General features: G+C 53.6%; 1 protein-coding gene across 5 annotated transcripts in view; it reads right to left on the bottom strand.

Moving 5' to 3' along the window:
• Positions 1-625: 625 nt before the first annotated feature.
• Positions 626-11,378, bottom strand: part of TMCO3 (transmembrane and coiled-coil domains 3) — a 49,766-nt gene continuing 39,013 nt past the window's right edge. For 4 of the 5 annotated variants that reach the window (XM_042930730.1, XM_042930721.1, XM_042930745.1 and 1 more), the window contains 4 exons: positions 8,396-8,546; positions 4,412-4,491; positions 3,357-3,506; positions 626-1,415 (listed from right to left, as the gene is read on the bottom strand). In XM_042930730.1, coding sequence (XP_042786664.1) covers positions 1,302-1,415; positions 3,357-3,506; positions 4,412-4,491; positions 8,396-8,546 — 495 coding nt within the window. In that variant the 3' untranslated portion in view covers positions 626-1,301. The remainder of the gene's footprint in view (positions 1,416-3,356; positions 3,507-4,411; positions 4,492-8,395; positions 8,547-11,378) is intronic. The other variant, XM_042930755.1, reaches the window with a different exon arrangement.

Raw genomic sequence — 11,378 nt, 5'->3', positions numbered from 1 at the left:
CAGAGACCGGCCCTCGGTGGATTCCAGATTGCTGGGCCAGAGGCACGCGGACAGGTAAGATAAAGCCTCACAGACCGTCAGATGAGCCTGCTGTGCTGTGTCCACACCAGTGGTCCGGAGGGAGTGGCACTCACCTACTACAACACAGAAATAAATAAAACCAATGCTGTTTTCAAGGCAGATGTTTACATCATTTCTCCACTGACTCACTTCCGACTAGATACACTTCACTTCACCTTCAAGTGTTTGAATTTATGTCACCACACTCCATAATTGTACCTGCGACACAGAATTGTACCTAAGGGGTCTGTCCCTGTACTCCAAGGGTTTTGGTCAAATTGTGAGGCTCTTAAAGCCAATAGTTCTAGGAACACTCCACTCTGAGCTCCCCTCAGGGAGATCTGTAAGAATCAGGTCTTCAGCCATGGGTTTGCTGAAACGGGGCATACAATCACCAAATACACTTTAAAATTCAAAGGTACAACTTAGGTTTTGCAAATAGCACTGTATTAATTTGGTCTCTTAGAGAATAATGTGGCAAAATACAAATCATCCAAATTCTTAAGAACTGGCAAAGATTAATCTAACACAGAAATCTAAAAAAATTCCAATAAATTTCAATTAATTACTCTGATCATAAATAATCTTTATTAAAGCATGCATATTCTTGTGATTCAAAACAAATATTTTTTTCAAAACAAATATTTTAAAAGAATGATATACCTAATTTAAAAAATGACGTGAGTGTTTTATTTAAAATTATTGTAATAAAAACAAATAGACACTTAGAAGGTATTTGTCATTTTAGAAAACACAGGCAGTAAGGATTAAATTTACTTTCCAAACTCACTGCTAGAATTAAAATTGCACATCACAGAAATGTTTAATCATGAATAATGACCAAGAGATTATGACACAAAAGCTAAATAAATAAAAACCCTTCTGATTTTTTTTTTTTTTTTTTTTTTTTTACCAAAAAATCATGAACTGATGAATTGACAATAGAAAGTTAACATTAACTTCAGGAAAAAAGGCACATCCAGGCAGAACAGTCAAGGTGATCCATAAGGTGCAGCGTGTATTATATACTGTGCATGATCAACTGAATGTAACAAATTAGTCTGGAAGTCTCGAAACCATAGCAGTAATAGTTGTCACACTGGGCAGACAGGAAGCCCCCTCCAATGGAGCGCTCTGTCCCCGAGGCAAGGGGCTCACAGGGACGTGCGGTCCTGGACGTGTCCCAAGTGTCCGGTTCCACACGGGGGTCAGCTCCCGAAGCTGTGTACTCTCTTGGTGCCTCAAAGACTTGACCGTCTCTCTGGCCGAGGCACACACCTTGTGATTGCGGCTTTCCACAGAACTGGGGCCAGTAAAAGACTGAGGGTGGTCACACTCAGGATTAGGAGGTACACCTGCAACAAGTAAGACTGTCACACTCAGGACTAGGAAGTACATTTGCAACAGGTAAGGCTGGGGTGGTCACACTCAGGACCAAGGTGTACCTGCACACCCTGTATGGCCACAGGCACCGGTAGATTTGGATGTGAGGTGCCCTGAGATGATGCATCATGGTGCACACTGGGTCACCCTCGGGCTGACCCCCTGGGGGCTCTCACGGGGAGCACGCAGCCTCAGGACAGGTCTCGGACAGAGCCTGTGCAGAGTTCGTTCTTCCACAGCGGTGTCAGTATCTAGACTCATCCTGTCTTCCTCACACTCACAGACACAAGGAGACAACTTTAATCCTGAGAGTTTACTAGCAGGTCACAGGTACTAAGAGGAACTTCCACATTCATTCGGCCCAATTTAGGGAGCAGGTGTGCAGAAGCGAATACTGGGGGCGTCACGTGGTGAGGCGAGCCTTACTGGCGACAGGATTCCCCAGGGAGGGGTGCTCGCTGTTAAGGGGGGCAGCAGACTGAGGGCAGGAGGCAGACTCCTGTCCTGGCTTCAAGGACAGCCCCACACGTTCACACATGCTCGCACAGGCATCAGAAAGGGCAAAATGAAAACAGGTGCAGAAGGGTAAAGGGTCAAATCAAGTTTAAGTAGGAACTACCATTCATGAACTTGTATGTGTACAAACCACAGTGTTTCTAAGCTGAGAACTACAGATGTGAGCTGGTCCCCACGGCTGCGAGTGTGTGAAAGGTGTGTGGTCTTCCGGCCACAGCACACAGGCTATCTCTCAGAGAGCCACCCGTTCAGAGCAGGGGGTCCAGGCTCCCTCTACGCTGTCACCCGACATTTATCCCTGCATCAACAACAAAGTTCCTGTAACATCCACCCGGCTTTTACTCAAACAGCGACTCTCTACTTTAGTTGTGAAACGTTCCTAGTTAGCACGTCACCTGTCCTCAGACCACTTGGGGCTAACACTGAATTGGTCACCTGGCCCTGTCCTGAAGGACACTAACTCCTGTCGTGGCAGACAACAGACCGTGGCCTATTTACCCCTGGGGTGGGGGGCCACCACCCACAGACCACAGCCAAACACAAACATCCTGCTTGCCAAATTTAAAGTGACAAGCACGGGTCATCAGATGATACTCCTCAAGTTCTAATTCACGGCCAGTTTGAAAAGAGCACATGACAAAACTGGACAGAAAGTAAGGAAAGCGCACAGGATCAGGTGGGTGTGCACAGGAACTCACGCACACAGGCGTGTGCACAGCCAGCACAGGGCACACGAGAGAGCCAGGCCCAGGATGAACGGACCAGAGACAGATGCGAAGAAGGCCAATGGGAAGTGGGGGGCTCACCTTCAGGAGCTGCGCAGAAGGCCCAGGGCTGCATGCGCTTAAAACTGTGGTAGGGGGAGGAGGGACCTCATCAGAAGCACTTCTGACAGCGACTCTCACTCCCTTTTACAAGTGGGCAAATGTTGCCACGTACTTTGCAAGAAAAACCCCTAAACCAACCGGGTACCTTCACAAAACAACGTTCCAGTTGTGCCTTTTACATGGTTTCTGCGTGAAACCCAAGATGCGGTGACACCCCTCACGCGTGCATCAGGAAGGATGCGGCCGTCGGCCTGGCTGATAGCCGTGCCCCAAGGCCATTACTAATACGCAAACTGGCGATGGCGCTTTAAGATTTAGTTTTCTTCTTTTTGCCAGAGATATGACAGAGACTTCACAGTCTCTGCTGCAGAGGGCATGCTGACAGTTCTGGCGACTTTGACCCCAAACCTGCACACCCGTGTGAGAGGCAGCAGGACCCCACCTCCGCAGCCGCCCAGAGGCAGACCCCCCAGACCCACGCCAGCTGCAGGGAAGGTGCTCAAATGCCAGCATGGGGGGTGTGAAGGACAGGGCACCCTGAACACGCACAGAGGGTGTGTGCGGACTCACCTCCCGAGAAATGATCCCAGCTCTGCGTGCTCTGCTCCCCAGGACAAAAGAGAACTCGCTGACCTGTGCCAGCCCCGCAGCCACAATCCACTTGATGTACTGGCTGCTCTTCGGCAGGAGGACAGACAAGACCAGGGCGGCCAGGGCAAACTGCAAGAGCATCCGCATTACTGACTGCCACGCAGAAAACAGAGGGGGGCCCTCCTGACACCGAGGGGACATGTGCAGAGGCACCCAATGAACACAAAGTGTCTGAAATGAGACCAGGCTGAAAAATGCGCAATCAAGGGTCCGGGTTCACGGGCAGCGAACTAGGCTTTCCCCCCACACCAGTCAGCAGCATTCAAGAAAGAATTTTACTTTCCAATGAGAGCATGGTCTCTCTCTTGTAAGCAAAGCTAGAGGGGAGCAGCCGGGGCTGGAGGCCCAACAGGGATTCTGACTCCTTCCAGTAGAAATATTTGAAATAAACTTTTATCATCCGCAGAGCCAGGCAGCTACTGAACAGGTAATCGGACCCTAAAATAAATGCTAACAACTCAATTATCTGTGGTTGTGAGGGAACTGTGGTCTGCAAGGGGCTGGCACAGGCGGGGGGCTCTGCGCCCAGTCCCGCACTCCCTGCCCTGTGTGTCTCTCCCACCTGGTGTTCCCGAGTCCTGTCTTCTCCTGATAGCCCACTCACTTAGTGAGTACAAACACAACGATACTTTCAAAACACACGAACGACAAGATGTACATGTGTACGTGCTACTCACTGGCCTGTGGGTCTTTGGACTCATGTGGGAGAAAAGGCCAGGAGCAAGGGTCCTGTGGAGATGGGCCGCCCAGAGCGCCTTCTCCTGGTCCAGCTTTTGTGACTCCCAATTCCCAATATGCCCAGTTCTGAGACAGGCGTAGGAAAACAAACCCGACGGCCTGGTCCTAACTCACCCAGCTCACAGACTGCTGGGCGAGGGGAGGGGCTCCGGGTAAGTGGCCGTGATGCGCTTTGCAGACTCAGGGTCACATACAACCAACATGACAGAAATTTTACCGCAAAGAAGAATCAGTACCTTCATGATCACCACCGACAGCGTGAGGACCATCAGAACAGTGAGTTCGTACGCCACGAAAGTGGGGAACACGTGGAGGCCTGTGCAGGGAAGGAGGGACACGGTCATTCTCGGAGGACTACATGGCCCGTCCTCAGCAGAGCCCACGACCCTCAGGCTTCCTCATGTCCTCTGCATGGACAAGGGCACCTGTGAGCGCGACCGTGCGGCGCCCTGTGTTTATGGCTTATGCCAGCGTTCACCGTGGGGAAAGAGGCCCGGGCGCCAGTGCCTCCCTCTACCAGACTTCTCTCCCAGGACTCGGCAAAAAGTGACAGCAAGCAGCCACGAAGTCTGCTTTCCTCTGTGAAAACGTTCTGTCCAAGATGCAGACACCCCCGGGGCCTAGAAACCGGGGGTGGTGGGGGGGAAGCCACAGAAGAGGAATCCTGGCCACATGGCCGCCGGCTGCCCTGCCGTACATGTTCCTCCTGCTGCCATCAGTGCCTGCAGTACCGAGACGAGGGACGGGTGCTGGTGGGCCCTTCTTTACTCAGCGGCCAGGCAGGACCGGTGTGTACCCAGCCCCCCATCCCTGAGGAGCTCAGGGCTAACTGGGCCTTCTCCTCACGAGCGCACAGACCCCATGTCATGACACATGTGGCCCTTTCATGCGTCTACTTGTTTTACTCAGAGATACAGATAGAAGTAAGGACCCATTTGCTCCAAGAATGGTTTCCTCTTTCTCCAAATTCAGCAGCACCCGCCCAGGCCGCCCCTAGCACAGTGCTGGGGACTGCTGTCCAGCACCTGCCCGGAGCCCCAGCCTCCTCCTCCACTTCCTGGCTCTGCCCAGCCCCCACCTCCCAGACCCGCAGTGCTCCCTGAGCCCCGACGACTGCCTAGGGCACACCTGGCCTCTCTCCTACCGAGCTGTCTCCTGAGTCCTCGACCCCCAGCCCTCCTACGCCGTGAGTCCAAGACCACCTCTGGCTGTACCTGTGTTCCTCATACTCGCCAAGCTGCCACCCACACACCCCCGATGGAAACAAGCCCACAACGCGGAGGGACACACCTGACCAAGCCCATCACATGGATGTGATCAGGGATCGGTGGTCCCTGCTCACCTGCATCCCCCGCCCCCAGGACGTGGTTGTGTCACTGCCCTGCCTCAAAGCTCAGGGGCCTCCCCTCTCCCGAGGATAAGTGGGGTCCCATGCCAGGCACATGGTGCAGTGCTGCGGACCCTGCGGGCCCCAGCTGCACTGGGAGCACCCAGCCCAGGCCCACAAACCAGACAGCAGAGGTGTTCTACTCTGAGGGTGGAGACACGGATCATCACAGGACCGACCACACGATGCTCAGGGACAGAGACCCAATCCACGCTGGCACAACTGCCATGTGCACTGGTGACAAGAGGGCACACCAGTCGCCCTGTAGCTTTTCTGCTTATGGCCACTCATCATTTGCATTTCCACCAAGTGCCGAGGGTGTCCCTGGAATGGCACAGCAGGACAGGCTCTGCACACCCATCACACGCCTCCCGGCCTCTATCTGCAGATGTGCATTTGGGGGATGAATGAGAACGTGGCACGTGGTCACCTCGCACGTGAGCCATCACACCCCACATGTGCCCATGGCCTCCAGGGCACCTCCAAGAATGAGGAACGGGCAGTACCCACTTATGAATTCCTCTCTGCGTCCCAGGGAGGGGGACCCAAGGAGAGAATGAAATCCTTGCTGAAAAGTGTGTAACAAGAAAACTAAGGTCACTGGCTTCATTTGTAAAGCGAGAAGGGCCCGGGAATTAGCCGTTGAGGTGGTCGTGCAGGACGGCATGGGGGCCACGCAGGCTCACTGGCCCTACTTGACTTTGCCTCTGGAGCTTCCACGGCCGAGCCACCCCCAATTCACATGCTGAGGCTATAACCTCATGTGAGCGCACCCAGAGATGGCATCCAGGGGGTGCAGGGGATGACGTGAGGTCACAGGGTGGACGCCTGACCCAGCAGGACTGTGCCGGAAAAAAGAGGAGGAGACATGGGAGTCCCCGCCAGCCTCCATTCCTCTGTCTTTCCGTCTTGGTCTCCGCTTCTGTCTCTGTCCCCGGGCACACTGCACACCAGGGAAGGCCACATGGGGACCCAGCAAGCAGGCAGCTGTCTGAAGGCCATAAAGAGGCTCCCTCGGGCCGCACAGACACTGGCATCCATTTTGGCAGCCTGAGTCGTGGCTCCAATGCCTTGTTAATACAAAGGAATGGGTGCAGCAGTGTTTCAGGGACGTGTGATTTGGGTGCCTGACGGATGGGGGTGAGGAGCAGGCTCCATAGGAGGACACAGAGGCTAACAGCCTGCCCGCCTGCCGGCCATGCGTGGGCTTAGGGCCTTTCTGTCCTGTGAGGGTGGGCACCCACACTGCTGAGAAGAGGCCGGTCTCCGCCCCTGGGGTCTCCGGCCAGAGGCCTTGCCCCTCCAGGGCGCCCGTGCTGGATGCCACCTCTGCACCCAGGCCGGGGGGCCCTCCTTCACTCTGGGACCCAAGCCGCCCCTCTCTGCTCACGCTGCTTACACACGGCCTCTTCTCAGAGCTGGGCCGGGGCCCTCGGCGCTCCTGCTGGTGCTGCTGGAATCCCAGGGTCGCTCCCCCTGCCCGGGACTGACTGCGGTCAGCAGGCCCTCCACGGGGTCTCATGACTCCGCAGGGCCTGCCATAGGGCAGGGGGTCAGGGACCCAGTCCACGTGAACATCACTGAGGTACAAAAATGCAGAAAAGGAAAGACATAGTCTCAAACGGTCCACTTAAGTGTTGCTTAGAGCCTGAGACAGACAGTCCTGAGCAGTGGAAAAGCAAGGTCCTGCGTGTGCACAGGCCTCTCAGGGGCAGGACAGTCGCCTGAACCCCCTTGACAACACTGGGTGTGAAGAACCAAAGCAAAACACGTGCGGCTGTCTCCTGGTTTGATAGCTTAGTCCTCAGCAGGTCAAGAGCCCTAACCTGAGGAAGGGTAGAGCAAGCTTGTCTATTAGATAACACGCCTGCGGGATTTTCATTTCTAGCCAGGACACACTGCACGGAGCCCTGCAGGCAGGACACAAGTGACACGCGTGTCAGCAAGATGGGTCCTCCCGGGACAATGTGGCCTGGAACTTGATCAGGGGAGCTCGTGCCTGTCGACCTCACGAGCACTCCTCTGGGGGAACGATGGGTGGAGGTAATCACCCAGCACTCAGCACAGCGGAGCCCGCCTGGCACTAGAAGGAGCTGTAGTGAAGGGGGTGGGCAAGAGGGACAGAAACACAGACAAACAGGGACAGGGACAGACAGACCAGACACAGGACAGATGGCCGGGGAGGGGGGGTGGACGGGAAAGGAGGCCGAGTGGGCCCTCTCTCGGAACAGCGAGGGCACTGTCACTAAAGCAGCTATGCAGTGACACGTGGCCCCCGCTCTCTGTGCTCCACTCTCAGTTTCCCTGCAGACTTTGTGATGTGCTTCTTGACGCGCTCAGCCTTGCTGGGGTCGCACGGAGCCGGTGGCGGGTATAGATGCAGTGCTAGAGCTTTCTGGGCAGAAGGCAGTGCTGTGCTGGACATGCCCGATGGAGACACTCCTCAACCAAGGGGCATTTCTAGAGCAGCGCACCGCGACACGGCAGTTCGAGGTTTTGGTATCAACAGTAACCTTTCCTCCCAAATGTCTCATTTGGGTGTTGCCTTTAAGTTCGCTAACCTGCTGGGCACCTGTGCCTTTCCCGTGGAGTCAAAGTGGGGTTCACCCTCCCCCGAGGGCATTTGAGCACCCCCAGACCATGGCAGCCAGTCAGCAAATCAATGTCGCCAAGTGCAAACTTTCCCTCTTTTTAATAAGATTTCTCCGCAGACCCCAATTTTTATGGCAACTTCTTGCTGCATAAATAGAAATATGTACAGAAACAGGTTGCAGAAGTCCCATGCGGGTGTCTAACACCCTGCAAACATCCTGACGTAAACAAGGAAGGTTACCTATGGAGGCGAAGAAAATGATAACCAGGAAGTCACGGATGGGCTCGATGTAAGACACGATCTCCTCGGTGACCATGTGGCCCTGGGAAGAGATAAGCGCTCCGGCCAGGAAGCAGCCCAGCTCCATGGACACATCCAACAGCTCCGTGACCTAGGCGGGAGGGAAGGGCCGCACATCACTCTCCAGCGCACCAGCGACAGCTCCGCTCAGGGGCGGGTTCACGCCCAAAGGCAGCTGTACTATCACAGCGAAGGCCCATCTCCACGTCTCCAGGAGGGCCTCTGTGGGGATGAGCCGAGATGCACACAAGGAAGCTAACATTAGTTGAACCCGCCATTCAGGGAGAAAAAAATTTAAATATTTGAAACAATCATTCAAATTTTTGAACAACAATAGTTTTTAAAATTTATTTTAAATATTTGTGATAGATTTTCTTTACCTGGACTCAGTGAACAGCCCAACTATGGCATTAAGTCATGTGTTAATGTAAAAACTCTTCCCGTCTCCAACTGAAAGCACTTAGAGAAGGACACTCCAGTGAGGGAGGGAGGCCCCGAGAACACAGGGCCCCAGAGGGAAGTGCCAGCGCATCCGTGCCAGCCAGACGTGGTCCGAGCTAGCACTCGGGCTTCTAATGACAGTTCTGTTAAACGCAAAGCTTCAGGTGTTAGTGACACAAAACAACCGGAAAGAAGTAGACGTTTTTCACTCTGAGAAAGTAAAACCACACACAGAAGAGAGCAGCCAACAGAAAGAACCGCCAAAGAAACATGGTTCACAATAGCACCAACCACACCCAGCAATGGGGACAAGTCCCCCAGGAGAACACACGTCTGTCACACCACAAAGCTCTGCTGTGAAGCACGCACGAGGGCTGAGACGTGCAGAGCACATGCCCACAGGCCAGCGGCTCGCAGCCGCCAACGCGCGAGCTCTCCCTCGAAGGGCCCAGAGTCCCTGCAGCCGCGGGTGCAAACTGACAAGCCCGATCCCAAAACTCGCATGGGTGCTGGACACACGAACGCAGCCCGACAATCCGGAGAAGGCTGCCGGGCACAACACTACCAGTAAGAGCAGGCGGGCCACAAAGGTGAGAGTGGGGACTCAGACACTCACAGGCACACTCATGCACTCACACACGCACTCATGTGCTTTTGCTTACATTCACATTTGTGCTAACATCCACACACTTTTGCACATGCACACGTGCATGCTAACATTCACACACTCATGCACACTCATGCTCATGCACCCACATGTACACTCGCACCACACTCACGCATGCAGACATGCACTCACACTCGTGCCCATGCACTCACATGCACACCTGTACTAACACTTGCCCACTCACGTGCACAAGCTCACATTCGTGCACTCATATGCAAACTAGTGCACACGCCCACGCACACACTCGGGTACACATGCTCACATTCATGCAGTCACTTGTGCTCATACACCCATGCATGCACACTCACACAAACACACATACACACATGCTCACGCTTGTGGCTTCTGATGAGGTGACCCTGTACCGCCATGTGATGTGGAAACACGTAATGGCAACACGGACCCTTGTCCACATGCCTCCAGATGGACGCAGATCTGGTGAGAAGAGCAGAGTAGGAAGTGCTGGAGAGCAACATGGGTGCCTCTGGACCGGGGGAGGCAAAGATCTACACAGGATATAAAAAGTGCTATCTGCACAAAATTTGAAACTAGCGAATACATTAAAAGGAAGAACTTCCATTCATCAAAAAATGCCACTGAGATAATCAAAGGGCAAGTTACAGGCTGGCAGATATTACTGAGATCTCTGTGACATGGGATTTCAGCCAGGAGAGGAGCAAAATCCTGAAACGCACCCCAGCACAGACAAACCCTTTAGGTCGTACCACATCAGAGGGGCCGGCACCCTGGCAGATCCATGGGAACAGGAAGCAGGTTAGTGGTTACTATGGAATGGGGGAGGGCAGGCAAGATTCGGAGATGTGGATTGGCGGGGGGGGGGGGGGGGGGGGGAGAAATGTTCTGGAATTAGACAGTGGTGATGATTGCACAGTGCTGTGAATATGCTGAAAACCATGGAATTGTACACTTCAAAAGGGTTAAAATGGCTGGGGCGCCTGGGCAGCTCAGTCAGTTAAGCATCTGACATTGGCTCAGGTCGTGATCTCATCATTTGTCGGTCGGAGCCCCACGTTGGGCTCTGTGCTGACAGCTCAGAGACCGGAGCCTGCTTTGGATTCTGTGTCTCCCTCTCTCTCTCTCAAAAATAAATAAAAACATTTTAAATAAACAAACAAACAAACCTATGTTAAAAACAGAGCTCACCCGGAGGCTAGCGCACGCCTACAACAGAGCTCGGGGGCGGGGGGGGGGGGGGGGGGGGGGGGGGGGGGGGTGGTAACGCACTGCAACAGCGGAGCCTGAGCTGTTAGACTCTCTGTCTTGCAGGATGCCAGCACCTAGCATGCCGGGTGGTCCCAGCTGCTGCTCAGGAAACAGTGTCGAAGAAAGAAAACAGAACAGAGAACTATTTTAACTTGTATAGCCACTGGGAAGACAACATGGAAGTCATCCAGAGAAGAATTTTGCTGGATGTCATTTTTAAAGAGAAAAATAGTCCAGAATGGAGAAAGCGATGTAAAAAAATTAAATAAGTCACACACACGGGCAGCGTTGAGCAGAAGCAAATCCTAGTCTCCCAAGATTACAAAACACTAGTCGGCAGTTAAATCCTACACAAGAAGTAGCTTCTGTGCCTTTCTGGTTTTGAGGTAAGAGCTGACCCCTTACAGTTCTAAGAACCACAGAGACCTCACGTACCCCTGCTCAGCTCCCCCAGTGGCAGCATCTTGCTACATTAGAGCACGAGATCACGGCCAGGATACAGACGCAACACAGTGAAGACACATACAACCTTCTGTCACAAGGACCCTCCCCCTACCCCCACCCCTTAACACCTGGCATCTGGCAACCTTC

The sequence above is a fragment of the Panthera leo genome, chromosome A1, assembly GCF_018350215.1.
Source record: "Panthera leo isolate Ple1 chromosome A1, P.leo_Ple1_pat1.1, whole genome shotgun sequence".
Taxonomy (NCBI): domain Eukaryota; kingdom Metazoa; phylum Chordata; class Mammalia; order Carnivora; family Felidae; genus Panthera; species Panthera leo.
Note: the sequence above shows the minus strand (reverse complement) of the source record. Positions and strands in the feature narration are given on the sequence as shown.